Raw genomic sequence first — 18,495 nt, forward strand, 5'->3', positions numbered from 1 at the left:
GTATTAACAGTTTGTTTCCACTAGGGGGCAATGACAGCCAAAGAGTTGCCAAACTTTGCCACAGGAGAGGCTTCGAGTTCAATCATAAAACAACAAGAAGATGTTTTTCTCATGTTTTTAGTTGTAGTAATACAAACCATATGTGAGAAATATATATGGGAAAGTGATGCGTCACAAAATCGAACACTGTGGCTGATCTTTACTTATTTCAGTGTCAGAGTGCAAAGAACTATGAAGAACTAACTTAACAATATGTGTGTGTGGGGGGGGGGGGGGGTTTATCATAAAACAACACCAGATTTGGTGTGAAACGGCCTCCAATTTCAAAAGTTCTCTCAATAAAATTCTCATTCAAACAAAGCACTTTTATTTCCAAACCATAGTGAAGACAACGTTTCAAAAAAACGTGAACATTTTCAACATATTTCATGGTTATCGTCCCAGCAGACCCAACATGGCCATAATAGTTGTCACTGTATGGATTCTGTGTCTCGCGGTGCTCTGATAAGGCAAATCCAAAGTGTTTCATGCAAGAATATGCAGTAGAGAGACGATTGAGAAGGATAAGGAATTAAAATCAAATGTATCTTTGCAGTATCAGTGCAGTAATAAATAGCCCCAAATTCAATAAATGATCATTCTGCAAAAGAACGCTCCCATTGGTTATTGATTGTTTTATGGCGTTATCACATATACTGACGCATTCATGTGTGAGCAGCATTTTACTGTTGTAGCTGCTCGAGGTGACGCTAGTTTTAACAACTTTATATACAGTTAGCTAGTTTACTCAACTTAGGGGTTGGGCCCCCCCAAAGGGGCACAAGATAAATCTGAGAGGTCCTCATATGGTTAATGGGAGAGGAAAGAAGGGAAATTCATGGAATATTGGATGATTTGACCTCTTTGGGCCTGGAACAATTATTTAAATGAAACCATAAAATGATTATTTGTGGAACTGCTGACATCTGAAACATGCGTGATAAATTCAAAATGGCGGAGGGAGTACCTCAGGAATAACTGTTAAATCCTTTTATTCTCAGAAAAAGAATATTTTTCAACTAAATAAGACGATGGAAATCATTTTATCCAGATTTTAATGCTGTTTCTCTTACACATGTATTTCTGCGACTGAAACTACATCTTCTTTTGTATGTTTTGTTTAATATTATGATAGAATTTGTACGCGTAGAATTTGTGTGAATGTTGTAAAAACATATTTTTCCGAGTTCCACGGAATCACTTTTTATACCGTTGATGCTTGGTGTCCTCTCCAAAATAAAATATATATTGGTGGGGGGAAGTTTTTGGCATGATTTTTCACTTGTTTAAAAAATATTACTTCCGGATCACAAAGAGGGTTCTGCAGCAGCCTTGCATCCAAGCTGCTGTGTATTCTACATGCATTATAACAACCGCTGCCTCACTTTATACCAGTACGCAAGCTATAACTACTTTATTCAAAAAGTACATTCACGCTGAAAATGTGCTTCAAGGTGTTCATTCGGTGGTGTGTAGCACCTCCTGTTGGTGACCAGTAGGAGCTGCAACAACATCGATAGAACTTTCTATGACTAATGTTTCTGTAGACGCTGGGCAGTTTAGAGGATTATTCAATTCAATTCAATTCAGGTTTCGTTCTATAAGCGCCAAATCACAACAAAAGTCATCTCATGACACCTCATGACATCTCATGTCTAGAGACCCAAAAGTTCCCACCATGAGCAAGACCTTGGTGACAGTGGCGAGGAAACGTACGAAAACAACATACAGGTAAACGAGTTGTGTGCATGTGGTGAAGTAAACACTGAGCCACTGGTGTTGATCAACTCCGATGTTTTACGGTGTTGTTTTGCTCTGTGGTAGCAGTAAAAACGTTGTTTATTGCTCCTGGGATGGGTGAGCGTTGTTATCACGATGGGTTTTCCCTGTGTCTTCAAATGAATAGTTGGTGATGGACTTGGAGACTATAGCAGGTCAAACAATTACAGTCACAGAGGTGCTACTTAAAACTATAAAGCGATAAATAGAAGTAATTCTGTTCCACCGTGTCCAGGCACCGTGTTTCTGCAGCTGTTGTTGTCTTACGCCGTCGACGTAAAGCCTCAGGACGGCGCCAGCATTGTCCGGGTGAGAGCATTTCCTGTTCCTTGTCCTCACTCTGATTTTCTTTTTATTATTTTCTTTTTTTTTTTTTTTTATTGGCCTAATTGCATTGTCATCGCTGCTAAGTAATACAGCAGACATGCGCCTCCAGAAATAGCAGTGGTCAGCGAGTCCAGTGCATTGGATCAAACAGCCTCCGTGCAGACGTATACGGCGTCGGCGCTAAAGCCACGAAACGCTTGTTCGCCTGCTAAACAGCCATTGTATTTTCGATAATCCATAAAATGTCTTTTTCCTGAAACAACATTAAAGACTGCAGGTACACTATCACTTCTGTGAATTCTAACCAGTGTGGGAAGAGGCCTTCATATTCTTTGCTGAAGTAAAATACTATAAAAAATAATGTTATTTTTGATTAAATAAAGTGCATATTATCAGCACGATGTATACATGACGTACACTCAACGTTGCACTCTAACTGCCACAGTTCATCGCCCCCCCCCCCCTTCTCTGAGTCGCTACTACACGCAGACATGAGACTTAAAACTACGCTCTTTATGACTCCAGAACTTGCCCGGGAATCATCACGTTTTAAGTTTTCTTCAGCATTGAAGTCAGCCGGTGACAGTTGCCTGTACATACATGGCTGCGTTGCAAACAGGAACGGCTAATAGCCAATTCAGCATACTTTTAATGGCGCCAATTGGACAAATTGTAAACAAATATAGGCAAAAAAACAAAAAAAACACACACACACACACACACACACAGCTAACTAACTGACTCCATGGCAACATAATATTTCCTGTTTACGTCATAGGAAGTATAGGAGCTGTAGTTCCACAACTCAGAGCCTGATGATTGACCGAGAATAATAACAGCAGTGACCAAATCCATGAATATGAACTATTTTCTATGTTGGACGGTCAATATTTTATACTACAGTGTGTAAAGTAGAGGTGATGGAAGGTTTGATAACTTCATCTCATTCAGTAAAAGACTTCAGATCATGTAGAATTCTTACTGTGTCGGGGGTTTAGGCTGCTGTTACAGGTGAGGGAATCTACTGAGTATACAGCTCTGACATAAAAACACTAAAACGTTTCAAATCATTTGAATGTGTGACAACAGTGTGCGTGTGCGTGGGCGTGTTGCGTTTGTGCGTGTTTATGGAGCTTCCGTCCAATCAGGGCTGCTTCCTCTGTAGGAGCCTTGTGACCTGAGGGATCCACGGAGGGCGCAGACTAGCAGCATGGCCCCACCTTCCTGAAGTCTCTCCACCACAGTAATGCTGGGAGTGTCTGGGGAGTCCATGTCCGAGTATTTGTCGTAACGCCTTTAAAAGCCCACAGTTATCTGTGTAACTGCCTGCTTTTTCGCCTAAGCTCCCCTAACCCTTAACCATCACAACTAAATTGCCTAACTCCAGGCCTTACTCTACTCTGAACCTTAAAACCAAGTATTGACCCTCCAACAGCCCTTTGAAGGGTCCGGCTCAAAGTGAGGACCAGCCAAGATGTCTTTGACGTCACTCCCATGGTGTCGTTTCATTATCTGTAACCAGCGGCTGAGTTGATACTGATTTTATGGCTCCGTACCGTTGACTACTGCCAGAGGATACCAGCCCCCAAGTCTATAAAATGTGACTGTCTCGGCATGAATCACATGTTTCAGAGCTCATTGTAAAATAAAGTGGATGAGAGCATTGGGTTTTTTTTTCACGTCTGAAAATAGCACACACACACACACACACACACACACATGGTCAACCTTGAGGTTATTTTCCATCTCGGAATATTAGAACATTAACAGCTTGCGTCACTTTAATGTGCCACGTCGGGCCAGGTGAGTGAGACGTGGACGAACACCGACTTCCCTGGAGCCCCGCGGTGCTAATAATCAGCAGGTTACAAGCGTTGTAGTAAAAATAAAGAAACACACTGAAGACAGTACACATGTGGAGGATGACTCTGTTGTCCCGAGTTCTATTTCAGACCATATTTCTGCCTTTTTTTGGGGGGGTTTTGTTCCATAAAACCAGCAGCGGCTTTCATCAGTCCGGTTGGCCTCCTCTGCAGCAATAAAACAACAATCGCAGTTATTTTTAAGACCAAATCCATCTCTGTTAAGTCAACTCACATCTCCTGGCACAAGCACAGTGTTTATTTCCTACAGCAAATGTCCACCAACACTCGCCCGAGTGCGAGTCGAGGGCTCAGAGGCGAACAAAAGCCTAAACACGGAACACCGTTGCTCACCGTGGCCGATCCGGGGGCATAAACACTTTGTTTCCTCCCTCCGCTGGGCCACCGGACGTCGGGAAAACACCACTGACCCTGAGAGGAGAGAGACAGAGACACGCCGCTGTTGTGGACTGTTCATCCGATACGAAAGCCTTTGGAGTTTTATGAAGAAACTAGACATTATTCCTCACACAAATAAAAAAAGCTGGATTCATAAGCAACCAAAACGCACCCTTGCTCATTAACTGTTTTATAACTGTACAAAGATTCTCCACGCCTTCTGGATCGTTTATATATATACATTTCCCTGTCATATACGGAAGCCCTGTGAGGCAGATGAGAAAAAAAAATATTCTGGTGATCTATTTTTTATCGAAGCGCGATCTAAATTGTTTTCTTTCCTGTGTTTACGACTTAAGAGCAGGTGAATCTTTTTTTGTGTGTGTGTGTGAAAGTTGTGAGGTTTCTGAAATTCATCGGTGAAACAGGTGACAAAAAAAGTTTTTCCAGGATCATCTCTCTCGAGGGTGAAAAGAACTTTTTAAATGAAATTTATAACTAACTTAAGAAAAATTGTCCTGGAAAACCTTTTTTCTTCACCTGTTCTTAAGCCATAAACACAGGAGAGAAAACTATTTCGATCAGATTTAGAAAATGGATCACCACATTATTATTTTTTTTTTTTCCACTTGCCTCTCCGGGCTTCCATACGATCCACCAATTTTAGGATGGAAACTAACATAACTTTAAACTCGTGCTTGAGACCACACTCGACTGTCATGTTTGTTCTGTTATTATCGATTTTTCTCGGCCCACGTAAACTTTGCACCGCCCGTTGGCCTTCATTGCTGAGCGGAAAGCTCTGAGGGTCCGGGCATCAACATTGTTTCACTAATGGTAGGACAATGTTTACTCTGTCCTCAAACGTGATCGCTACGGCCACTGTATGAGAACGCTGCACGGTCGGCAACATTAGTCACAAAAGCAAACATGCTTGCACACTCAGGTTTCTCTCCCACACGTCAACCCCAAGAAAAGCCACTTTAAATGTCTCAAAGCTCATTTCGTGAGTGGCCAAAGATATAAAGACCAGAAGAGGAGAAATAGGAACAACTTTTCGAGACGCTTGGAGGCCTGATCATGAGTTTGAATGACTTGCCTGCATTAGTAAGTGACATTTCAGCTGTTCGATATTTACACTTTCTCTGCGCCGTCACTGTAAATTGGCTCAGTCGCAGCGCTTTGGTTGAAAACAGCTATGAGTCATGAGCTCGATTTTGCATTCGCTGATGATCTTCATTGTCAGTTCGTTGACATTCATCTTTGATTGTATCTGCTATCTTTGTACACAGCAGATTTCAGATCTGAGATAAAAAAAAAAAAGAAAAAAGAAAAAAGAAATTGTTCTGTTGTCTGCTGGTTGACGCTATTTATTGCCCATGATGGGTTTAAAGTCTGTGCCATAAAGAAACACCTTACATGTGTCGAGCATCAGTTGCTGAGAGTGTTTAGTGCACACAAACAGTTACCTGAAGGCACATTTATTTTGATGGATTTCCCGAATTTATTTCTTAGTCAAATCTGTCTTTCATATCGTGGATTATGAACTTCTGCGTTTCTGCAGGGTATATATATATATACATATATATATATATATATATATATATAGTATCTTTCTGGACCATCTGTCTAATCAAAACTATCCTGTATGTGCGAGTGAACTTCCCACCCTCCTGTCAGGAGAGATAACGGCATACAATGGAGCGATAAGTGTTAATCCTCGTATGTCATGTGATAATGTTTTACAGTATCCTCGGAGGTGTTTCCACAGGGTCTTTATCTTAAATGCCATCCGCTGTAGAGCACTATCAGAAAAGACACAAAGTGGCTACATAGGCCCTTTCCACAGCAGACATGCTGACATGTCACAGCAGGGAAAGCACAGGCGTAAATAATCAAATGAACGATGGCTGAATCCCATTTAGCTGCTTCAGTTTCCGAGCCCTGGTATTGTTGTCATGCGGTTGGGGGACTTGCAAGAGACACGTCAAAAAAAAAAAAAAAAAAAAAAAGAATGGTTGAAATTGTTGCTGGAGATGCTAAGACATCACGACTTTTAGTCCACGGTATGGGTCAAGCTCCAGAAACCCTGGATCCTACATTTCCCACAATGCAACTCAAATATATTACATTTCCAGCCCACTGCCTGGTAAAAGCCCATGTCTTTCAAACCCCACGACCCCGTTTGTAATATGGGGGATTAGCGTCCCATATATATTTTTTTTTAAATTTGATATATTTTTTCACCTCCGTTGCAGAAGCACATATTACCCATGACAGAAGTAAAACTCATTGGCATCGGAAAAGGAAGCGCAGGGACGGGATTGACTGCGGCGGACCTTGGGACGATCACTGCCCACAGTATCTTGACCACTCACCCACTACCCAACCTACTCCTGGCTAATGTCCGGTGGCAGGAAAATGGAATGGATGACACGGTAGCAATAGACAAACAGATAGTGTATGTTTTTCTGTGACTATCAGATTAGACCTTGCAGTGTTGCAAAGTCAAGCAGACTACCCACTTTCCCCTGACGTCTCATCTGTCTCACCTCATCCCGTTCACACCAGCAGGACAGTCCAGGACACTCTGTGCGCTGAAGTTCCAATTTGTTCTTGTTCCCTTGGAATCGGCTTTGTCTTTTTTTTTTTTTTTTTGCTTTTTGGCAGTCACTTGTGGTAAGAGTACATTCTCTCCGGGCCTGATAAGCAATGGGTAGGGCACAAATGCACATGGGGGGGGGGGGGGGGGGGGGGGGGGGGGGGGGCGGTCATGTCTGATGATCCACAAATGCATAAATTTGACTGTTGTATCAGGCCGAGTGGGACAAGAATAGTCTCCAGCAGAGGCGCAGAGAGACCGACAGTAGCTGCTCACGACACCTACACCTACAGCGGTGTAGTAAATGGCTAATTGCAACTTGTATATAAAGACAGGGTGGAGAATAAGTGTATTCTGTCAGTATGTCATATGTATGTATGCGTATATTGCTTGCTTGTGGACGTTTTTTTGTCCAGAGTGACTGCGACGTATGCACGTGCCCAAACAGCCCATGAACCCACTGTTCTTTCCCTCATGTCTTTTTTTTTATTTTTTTATTAAAGGAAATAAATGCATACCAAGCGGAAAAGTGCTTGACCTTGGTGTAATCGGCAGCAGATCATTGTTCCAGCATTCATCAGTTATCAATCATTGCGCTCGTTTATCACCGAGCGCGGTGTGACAGAACAAAGGCTGGCCCGAAACCACCTGACCGCCTGACCGCAGTCAGATCACACTGGTTTATCATAGTGATTTGTATGAGCTGTACACAGGAGTTACTGTTCCAATGAGAAACCCCCCCCCCCCCCCCCCCCCCCACCCACACACACACACACACACACACACACACACACACACACAAAACAAAAGCATACATCCACAGTGCTGGTGGAAAATCACTGCCAGGGGAAAACATCTGGAACGTGTCCGTTAAAATCCCCCAAACTGGAGATTGGATTTTCACAAAGAGATGTATGTATGCGTCTGGGTTCACACACACACACACACACACACACACACACACACATTTCCCATGAAACTGGCCTGAACTGTGCTTGATCCTGGACAAACAGCGGAGGCAGGAATTATCTCCACTTAATTCTGAGTAGACACTTCGATAAGAGTGCACTGAAACCAGTGAGTAACAGACCCCCCCCCCCCCACACACACACACACACACACACACACACACTCCTCACTCTCCTACAGTTTCTGTTCTTTCTTATCAGTTTGGCTGGTGTTGCTTTAAATTTGAAGGAAGACTTCCCTTCCCTTCCCGTTCTGTTCGGCTCTGTCCACTTTGTGGAGGAAGAATATAAAAGGTCAGTTACGTTTTGGGATGATGGCCGATACATTTGAGCCGGCGATGTGTTTAACTTTCATGCCAGGAATCAGGACTATCAGCGTGTCTTATCACACGTTTGATAAGTGAATTCGGGAATACCACCCTTGCATTCAACAGTTTTTTCCTCAAACAATCTTGGTTCTTGCAGCAAGCGGACTATTTTTACCCTTGAAGTGCCCGGCGGAGAGCGTCGCAGCCGACCTTTAGCAGCGTTTCCCGTCCTGAAAAGCTACTTGATTTCCACTTGTTAACAATGACCTGTCCTGTCCTGTCCTGTCCGTCCTGTCCACATCCTCCCTATCCTGCCCATCGATACAAAATCTTCCAAATGCTCTTCGGGGGCGGAAAGCCTCTACTGAAAGTTGCGGGTTACAGATATCAGAAAGAACAATGGTCAAGGATAAGGCAGGCGTCCAGCAGTTGTGCGAAGCTGGGACTTCATCATAATTGCTGTTAATAATTAAAGTCATGATAAGCGGCGGAGGTGGCATTTATTGATGGCTAAGCCCTCTGAGGTCGCAGTTGATCTCCGGGAGCTGGAGGAAGAGGACGAGAGAGCGGAGAGTTTGGATTTGAGACAGATTAGGACACTGTCAGGTATGTGGGACGGGCTGCGGTGCATTACATGAGGATATGAAAGTTACTGGAAACAGAAAATGTTACTTTTTTTTTTTAAGGTTTTTGAGTGTGGATCCTCACAAGCAGCCGGAATTCTAAAAGGTGCTGAAAAAGAAAGACACTTGGGTGCTAAAATTTAAAACAATCCTCTCCGGTGTTAATCTGTTTCTGGAGCTAAAATAGAGCCTGACCAATCTGCCTCCCCACCCAGGACAGTGTCCTGACCTGGCTCGTGTGCTCTGCCTGTATTTGGGGGGGGGTGGGGGTGGGGGGGGTCTGGACCTTTGTTGTTTGCTGTTAATGTGCTTTGATAAGTGATGTTCAAAGGCAAGGCAGGATCCTCTTCCTAACCCTAATGTGATTAATGGATCTCAGAGCCACATAGAGAGGAAGCAGCGGTCCCCCAGGCAGCAGAGGCGAGATGATGCGTCCGGGAGCGAAGCAGTACGTGGTGGCCAGGCCGCTGTACTCGGAGGAGTCCTTCGCAGAGGAGCACGAGAAGGTCTACAGGCACCGCAAGACCATGCTGGACCACGTCAAACAGTACTTCACGTAAGGAACTCGCAATGCTTTTGTTTTTTTTTGTTGCCTGTGTGGTTTTGGTCAGGTTCGGTAGAGGAAAGTTAAACCCCGGCGGGTCATTTCTGTTTGCAGAAAGTCAAAGAACCAAAAAAAAGTCCAGCACTCACTTTGGTCCTCAGACATTCATCCGGTAAATCAAGCGATTGCGTGGGACTTTTTGAGTTTTTGATCCAACGCACCTGTCCATGAGACTTTCTGTTGGGCAAGAATAACTTATGAGATTCTTGAGAGAAGTTGTCCATTAATATCCAGCATGTTTAAGTACGCCTGACAATGTCTAATTCAAAGTGAATGCATTTGTTGTAGTAGCAGAAGGTTTAAAAGGTGCCTCCCTATCACTATGTGGTGCTTTCCTGCCTTCACACTCACCAGCATTCAGCCTTTGTTTTCTGATGGTGTCTTTGACTGACAAACAGCCGGACTGATGCAAGGACTGAGCCTAAATACAGTGCAAGATCTTGGGTCGTTTTATCTGGTGAACACACCTAGAGCTTCAGAGGCAGTGAGCGTTCCATCCCTCACTTTATCCTTATCCATTTAACATGGACCTCGTGTTTTGTTTCTGCAGATGTGATGCCAAGCGAGCCAAGAACGCCGCTCTCTCTCTCCTGCCGGTCATCGGCTGGATGAAAATCTACAGAATCAAAGAGTGGCTGCTCAGTGACATCGTGTCCGGTGTCAGCACCGGACTGGTAGCCGTCCTGCAAGGTAAATTGCAAGCGCCTCGCGTCACGGTACCTGGAGGTAAGGTGAAGAGGTAATGTCGCCTTTGAGGCAAACTGGCGCAACGTGAGTTGTGGCTTTCGGCCGGGTGATAAACGATAACTGGTGAACGCTGGAACAATGATCTGCTGTCGATGACACCGAGGTCAAGGTATGCATGACACGCTGTGAAATGAAGGCGGAACTTTTGTAGCAATCAGCAGCCTCATTCCCACTGCATGACCTAACCAAAGGGCGGAGAAGAATGCATCTTCAATCGCAGCGATGCTGACATCGGCAGGAGAAAAAAAAAAATCCTGTATTTCCCTGAAGGGTTCCCAACGTTGCCCTACTACTCTTCCTGCGGTCCATATTCAAATAAAATACATACAGTCAACAATGTATACACTTACACTTAAAAAGTAATGTTACAACAACAACACTGCATCAGACAATACATGTCCAAAACATTAAAACAATGATAACAATTTAAATCTCAGTTCATCTAAACATCTTACAGAAAAAGGGGTGTTTTTACTTCTCCACAAAATTAAGAATGTATATATATATATATATATATATATATGAACGAGAGCATCATACTATAAATCAGTGTAATATGTGCATGTCTTTGTGTTGCAGGTCTGGCCTACTGTCTGCTGGCCTCACTGCCACCCTGGTACGGACTCTTCTCCGCCTTCTTCCCTGTCATCATTTACTTTTTCCTGGGCACCTCCAGACACATCTCAGTGGGTAAGGCCAGTATATGTGTGTGCAGAGTTTCTATCCCTTTCCCCTAACTGCTCCCTAACAGCTAATCTGCTGCCTCCCTTTGCAGGTCCGTTCCCAGTCTTGTGCCTGATGATCGGCTCGGTGGTCACCAGGTTGGTCCCAGACGAGGGTCCGCCCGCCAACATCACAGGGTTCGAAGGCCTGACCAGAGACGAACAGAGAGTGTTGGTGGCCTCTTCTGTGACCTTCCTCGCCGGTATCATGCAGGTGAAACACACTCGCTCCCTTCAACAGCTACATCAACGCTGGCGGGGGCAAATACCTCTTATCTTGTCAACACAATAATAGTGTTGTCGCAGAGTTATAGTGGGTTTTATGTACTACCGCATCATCATCATCATCATCCTGACATCTCTGTCTCGCCCAGCTGGCAATGGGTGTCCTGCAGGTGGGCTTCGTTGTCATGTACCTGTCCGACACTCTGGTGTCAGGCTTCACCACTGCAGCTGCCATCCACATCCTGGTGTCCCAGCTCAAGTTTGTGCTGGGGCTGCAAGTCCCAGGCATCAGCGGACCGCTCTCTATCATATACGTAAGCGCGGAACAGCGGAAAGCTTTCTCACTGTTTATCACAGCCGAGGAGCGCGGGTCATTCGTCTATTACGCCTATCACTTTCCTTGTCTTTTTCAGACCCTGGAGATCATCTTCAACAAGATAACCTCCACCAATGTGTGCGACGTGGTGATCTCCTTGGTGATCATGGTGGTGGTGTTCATCGTGAAGGAGCTGAACGACAGATTTAAATCCAAGCTGCCGGTGCCCATCCCCATAGAGGTTATCATGGTGAGCGACGCGATCTTTCCATAGCCTGAGACGTGAAGGCGTGTCGGTTCTATAAACAACAATAGTGATTATTTTGGTTGTGACTTTTTATGACCGTGCTGGATAATGCTGCCCACAACAATCATTAATCCGATTCGTGAAATCATTTACGGGACTTAAAAGAAAGCATTCATGTCAATCCAAGGCTCACAGCTCACGGTCTGTAAACCAGGAGCTAATAAACGTCTCTCATTTTGAAACTAATCCTGCGAGTCAGGCCTAACAACTCATGTCATTTAGCGATTTGTGTCATTTCTTCTCCAGACTGTCATTGCATGTGGAGTTTCATACGCATTTGACTTCAAGACAAGATATGGCATTGATATTGTTGGCCATATTCCAAAGGGGTAAGACACTTTGCACAATAGCTAAAACCGAGGAATTGTGTAAGTTATGTGATAGCGATGCAGTTAAACTTCAAGGCCAAGCACCCACTAGACAATAGGACTAGTCTCAAACCTATCCCAGGTGACACCCCCCCCCCCCCCCCCCCCCCCCAGTTTAACTCCCTGTCAGTGCTTAAATAATAATGAACAATGCTATCTGAAGCAGTACAATGTGAAACGAAACGGACATTTCTCAACATAACAGACTGATATCTGCTCTCAGGTACGAGCCTCCAATGGCCCCCAACCTGCACATCTTCCAGGAGACGGCAGTGGAAGCATTTCCCATGGCCATTGTGGGTTTCGCTGTTGCTTTCTCCGTGGCAAAAGTCTATTCTGTAAAACACGATTACACCATAGATGGAAACCAGGTATGTCACAAAGCCACGATTTGATTGAAACGTTCAAGTAAAAAAGCAAGAGGTTTAATGCAGGATTTAGATAACAAGACACGCTTTCTCTCTGACCTGGCTGCAGGAGCTGATAGCCTTTGGAGTCAGCAACATCTTTGGAGCTTCCTTCAAGTCTTTCGCTGCAAGCACGGCGCTTTCCAGGAGTGCAGTGCAGGAGAGCACAGGCGGCAAGACTCAGGTGAACTTATTTGCCTTAATCCTAACCTTAAGTCTAAGGAAGGAAAAGGAGGAATCCTAACCCTAATCCTAAACCCCCGAACCCTAGACAGGTTTGAGTCAAATCTGAGTATTTTGAAGCACAATAAACTGGGACCAACGTGGATTAACATACCTCCTCTGTCCTTTTCAGATAGCTGGTTTACTGTCAGCTGTCATAGTGATGATTGTCACGTTGGCCATTGGATTCCTACTGGATCCGCTCCCGAAGGTAAACCTCGGACCAACATACAAGTGAAGTCTTTGGAGTCTGGGCTGGCTGAAATCTGACCTTTGACCCATTATTTTAACAGTCTGTGCTTGGCGCTGTGGTCATCGTCAACCTGAAGGGCATGCTGATGCAGTTTAGAGACGTCCCGTACCTGTGGAAGAGGGACAAACCAGACTGTGTAGGTTCTCTCACACACTCTGAGGATATAGAAAGCTATAGAGAGTCCTAAAGAAAGCCAAAACTACCTTCATTTTAAGATTTGATATGGTCATTTTGTGCTAAGATGTCATATTGACTTTTCTGCTTCTTACCGTCATCTATATCCAGGTCGTGTGGATCGGTACCTGTACTGCAGCCATCTTACTGGGCCTGGATCTCGGATTGGCTGTAGGCCTCGGTGTGGAGCTGATCAGCGTCGTCCTCAGGGCTCAGTTGTAAGTATCTGGCCACCGACTCTTTACTTTTTCTTTACACATAAACACAAAAACGATTTTCTTTTTTCTTAGCTTATAACTTTCTGAAAGTCTGGGCAGCATGCAGTTTTTCTTTCACTGAACTGAACCGTCCTGAGTGCCCTAATATTTAGCCATGCTAGTGGTGAAGCCCTGGGGATTGAAATGTTGGTCCACCACTTTGGTCCAGCTCGAAAAAGCTCATCAGCTATTGGATTGCAATTAAACTTCGTACAGACATTCATGGTTCGTAGATATATGATATATATATATATATTTTTGGCGATTTCCTTGACTTTTACTCTAGCGCCACCATGAGGTTCACATATGGGGTTTTGAAATGTCTTGGTTACTACTGGATGGATTGCAATTAAATGTGGTACGCACATTCATGTCCCCGTCAGGATGAATTGTAACAACTGTCTTCATCCCTTAACTTTTCACCTGGCGTCATCATCAGGTCAAAATTGTCATTTGTCCAATACAAAACGAATGACACTCCCATAAGCCTCCACAATACTTTGCGTCAAGTGCTAATCAGCAAATGTTAGCATGCTAACCTGCTAAACTACGATGGTGAACACTCTTATTACTACTCAAAACCAGAGTTGGAACGTTTTTTGAAAGTTTTTGTTTCTTTACTTTCTCGTTTTTTTCCAGCCCTCGCTGCAGTTTGCTGGCCAACATCAAAGGAACGAATATCTACAAAGACAGAAAGGATTACATTAATGTAAGTTGGTTGTATTCTATCAGGTGTCTTCCACGCCACTCTCATACCTGTCTGTTAAGGCCACGGCCAGTTAGCTTAGCTTAGCATAAAGAAACAGCCAGCCCCACTCAAGGTAACAAAATCCACTTGCCAGCACCTCTAAGGCTTAATAATTAGCACATTATTGTTTGTTTAATGCGTAATTGTCTGGCACATAACCACCTAAAAAACTGCAAATTGTCATTTTTACACTTTTTTGTACAGATAAAAAAAAAATGAGACATGTTAATTAGTGAGCTTTTTTTTTTTTTTTTTTTTTTACAGTCAGATCACTTATATCCCCTGTTTCCAGTCTTTGTGCAAAGCTAAGCTAACCAGCTGCTGGCTCCAGCTATACATTTAATGGACAGATGAGAGTGGTTTCAGTCTGTTCATCTAGATGCTCCTTTAAAGCATTTATTGTGGTATTGACCAGTGGTTCCAACCAATCCCAATCCTAGACGTCATGGGAACCAGAGAGGTGATAAGAATCACCCTTGCTTCCTTGCTCCCGTTTTTTATGTTGGCATCTTACTTTCAAGAGACTAGCGGCGCCTTTGCCATGACTTTGGCTATAATTTTGGGTATAAAGGTAATGACTCTCTCCAGATATACGAGCCGGAGGGCGTGAAGATCTTCAGGATACCGTCACCAATCTTCTTTGCCAACATTGAGTTCTTCAGGAGCAAGCTGCTGGAAGCTGTAAGTACAACAGCGGCAACAGACCGCGTTGCATTTTGAATTTTTTTTTGTTGCCGAGGTCACATCCTGATAGAATAATTGTGATCTGTATCCAAAATCCTCAACTCAGCTCATTTAGTTTGCAACACAGCACCTCATTCAGTGGAAAATGCCATAAAAAAAAACAAAAAAACAAAACCAACCAAATCGACTTTGGTAATGTTGTAAACAGACAGATTGGAGAATATAACTTTCACCTGATTCTTCCGTCTCCAAAACTTGTGACAGACTTCACGCTAATGTCTCCTCAGATTGGATTTAACCCGTTGAGGGTGTTGAGAAAGAGAAATAAGGCCCTGAGGACCATCCGGAAACTTCTGGAGAAGGGAGACCTGCAGTGGACATCAGTAAGTAACGCCTCTGACCTCGTTCAGGTGATAGCACGCTCTCACAGCAACGCACTCTCACTCTGGTAGCACTTTCGCAAATGCCATAAAAGTCTCTCTCACTCTTATTTTCACGCCGTCGTTGTTGTCCGTCCCTGTTTTGGTTCGATAACTCAGCAGTTATCAGCAGTGTGGAGGTACCGCACATGTCTACACAATGAAACAATAAAAACATCGCGATGACTTGGATACCATTTTAGTGAAAACAAATCTATTCTGAAAATTGATACGTTGATGCTGAAGCTTTAGTTTAAAAAAAAAAGAAAAAAAAGAAATCTGGCTTGTGATATCATTTGCTCAGCAGACGGTGCAAAGGTTCCCCTCCACTTATCTCAAATGATCTCAACTGATTGAGTGAACACAATGGGACCAGGTCTGCGATGTGTTGAGCAGACGAGGGTTTTGTTGTGCTTTGGTTTACAACATGTCCACAACATTTACGACGGGCAGACTATAACCGCGTCCTTTGGAGTGTAAACGTTGAGGCGGTAAAATGTAGGTCAGTTGTTGCACCCTTGATATTTTTACTTTCAAAGTATGATTATGTACCAAAGATGACTTATAAGTACCTTTATACAATTAATTATGAGGAAAATATTGAGTGCTGCAATGCCGCCTGCACTGCAAACCTTGTTGCTCCCAGACTTGGCTAAGGGGGAGGTTGCAGACAGACGAAGACAGACGTAGACACACCCACCAGCAGTGCTGTAGTGTTGCTACGAGGACATGATCGCACACCAGAGTCCCATCAGTCATAAGTCAGGTTTCCAACCACATGTAACGCAAACTTTAACCGAATTTCCCCAAACTTTGTGACGGAAAATGCAGATTACAGATGTGTGTTTCCATTCACTTCACTGTCATGTTTATTTCTGTGTGTCTGTATTTTTACCTTTACAGAAAGGCTTCCTGAATACCTCATGCGGACCCATCAAGGAGTCAGGGGATGAGCGCAACATGGAGGAGCTGGACCTGCCGACGGACTTCAAGGACCTTCCGGCCCGGATCGACTGGAACGCCGAGCTTCCCGCCAACATCGCTGTTCCCAGAGTGGACGTCCACAGCCTGATCCTGGACTTCGCTGCTGTCTCTTTCCTGGACATCTCTGCTCTGAAGGGACTCAAAACGGTGAGTTGTTCATTCCCAGCAGCAACAGGAGCAGTTGTTTTACTCAGGCTGTTTTTCTTTAATCGTCTTCTCAATTTCATTTATTTCTTCTTTGTTGTTGCAGGCACTGAAAGAGCTGATCCGCGTTGAAGTCGAGGTCTACATTGTGGATTGTGATCGTAAGTATAAACCAGACAGACAGATAGACAGACATGTATAGCAGCACCAGTAACAGCCATAGCAACTAAAATAATAATGGAAATATGACTAACAACAGCAATAACAGCCTTAACAATGACAGTAATATGAATAATAATAATTGGAGTGTTCACAGTGGACATTTGCTGATTTATTATTTACACTGCCCACAAATACATGTTTTATATGCCCACCCTGTGTGTCTTTGTTCCATTTTGTGTCCATTTCTGGTGTCAAAATGCTGTTCAGCCAACAGTATTAACTAACTGAAAAGCCACATGCTGACACACAACCCCTCATGTCATAAACGACTTGTCTCCGACACTTCCTCTCCTCGCCCGCAGCCTACATCCTGGAGAAACTGCACGGCTGCTGCTTCTTTGACGACGAGGTTCGTCCGTCGGTGTTCTTCCTGACACTGCACGACGCCATGCTGCACATCCTGGAGAAACACCCGGAGTCCATGGAAACGAAATCTGACTACGAGAGGGTAAAGACGACACGGCGTGCCATTTTTGTTACAGCAGAAACATAGCATGCGGTACATTGGCGCTGTGAATATGCACAGAATACCGAACTCTTGGTGTTGTTCCGCAGATTATAACAACAGTCACAGTTCACCACCCTGGAGGCAGCGTGAGGAGCAGAGACAGAAACGTACGTATCCGCACCTGCTTTGGTTTTCATCCCCTTTGCTTTAGCCATGTCCTACACTTCTGGTTTCATGCCATTTGTTGGTGTGTTTCTTCTGGGTCAAAGCCCTTTGATTAACCAACAAACCCCACTGGACAACGATGGCCTTTTATGACCTGAAATAGTCATTCTTTAAATGTGATGCCTTTAAGCTGAAGATGGAAGCAGCTGCACCATCCCAGAAAAAAAGTTCCATCATTAACTTTGTAGAAACTTGAGACACAACTCCTTCCTCCCCCACAGGCTCCAGATCCAGAGACCAGGTTCTAACTTCTGGATGAGAAGATGATGATTTCTTGGGGAAACAAACGCCCCAAAAAAGACCAAACACAAAAAGAGTAAATGTTTCACAGATCATGTTGTACACTGATATTTTTTTTTTTTTTTTACTTTATACATCTGACAATATAAGTTTACATATACAGTATTTACTGTAATGTAAGAAAACAAATTTCATGACGTTGTTGTTTTTTTATACTGTATATAGTGAATTTGTAGAAATCCTAGGCGCAATATATTTGACATGTTGTATAGTTATATTTTCATGCTAAAAGAACTTCTTGGCACACTGTTCTCAAAGTAATGCTTGGGACCAAAGCAATGTGAAAGGGACTGAATGTGCAGTGGCTGAAATATTGAAATACATATTTTATCACTCTACAATAAATAACGACGTTCAACGTTTAGATGGGTTTTTCTTTCATGTAGTGCTTAAGCGAAGTATCCACAAGCCAAGTGTCCTTCAGCTTTGGTTTGGGCGCTACCCCATGCTGTTAAAAAAGCTGTCACACTCGCTGGACATTGTCGCGATTAATCGCGAAGCCTATAAAATGTCACAACAATTGTGAAAAATGCCCATCGCAATTTCCCACAGCCCAAAGTGACGCATTCAAATTCAAATTCTGTCCAACCGACAGCCCAAAGTCATCTACCAAAATAAACGACAAAGGCAGCAAAATCCTCCCCAAACGTTTTACATTTTTGCTTGAAAAATGAGCGAAGCAACTTATCGATCATCCAAATAGTTGGCGAGTCATTTTCTTTTGACCAAATAATCGAGTAATCGTTGCAGCTCTGCCTGCTTTGTTGGTTTGCTTTGTTTGTGAACGCGGGAACATGCAGCCCTAAACCACA

At 43.8% G+C, this 18,495-nt stretch overlaps 1 protein-coding gene across 1 annotated transcript; it reads left to right on the plus strand.

Moving 5' to 3' along the window:
• Positions 1 to 9,332: 9,332 nt before the first annotated feature.
• LOC139305025 (chloride anion exchanger-like) lies at positions 9,333 to 17,631 on the plus strand. The gene is made up of 20 exons (XM_070928961.1): positions 9,333 to 9,463; positions 10,062 to 10,201; positions 10,838 to 10,948; positions 11,034 to 11,194; positions 11,355 to 11,519; positions 11,619 to 11,771; positions 12,075 to 12,157; positions 12,420 to 12,567; positions 12,674 to 12,787; positions 12,959 to 13,036; positions 13,119 to 13,214; positions 13,364 to 13,470; positions 14,149 to 14,218; positions 14,846 to 14,938; positions 15,229 to 15,324; positions 16,264 to 16,491; positions 16,595 to 16,649; positions 17,013 to 17,158; positions 17,266 to 17,325; positions 17,605 to 17,631. The coding sequence occupies exons 1-20, from the start codon at positions 9,333 to 9,335 to the stop codon at positions 17,629 to 17,631; spliced, it is 2,262 nt and encodes a 753-aa protein (XP_070785062.1).
• Positions 17,632 to 18,495: the final 864 nt, after the last annotated feature.

The sequence above is a fragment of the Enoplosus armatus genome, chromosome 22 (assembly GCF_043641665.1).
Source record: "Enoplosus armatus isolate fEnoArm2 chromosome 22, fEnoArm2.hap1, whole genome shotgun sequence".
NCBI lineage: Eukaryota > Metazoa > Chordata > Actinopteri > Centrarchiformes > Enoplosidae > Enoplosus > Enoplosus armatus.

Excerpts from the sequence above, each read along its gene's own strand:
- LOC139305025 (XM_070928961.1), top strand. The coding sequence starts at position 9,333 with ATGATGCGTCCGGGAGCGAAGCAGTACGTGGTGGCCAGGCCGCTGTAC. Across the intron at positions 12,158-12,419 it reads GTTGGCCATATTCCAAAGGG|GTACGAGCCTCCAATGGCCC; the intron begins GTAAGACACTTT and ends ATCTGCTCTCAG. Across the intron at positions 15,325-16,263 it reads GAGACCTGCAGTGGACATCA|AAAGGCTTCCTGAATACCTC; the intron begins GTAAGTAACGCC and ends TTACCTTTACAG.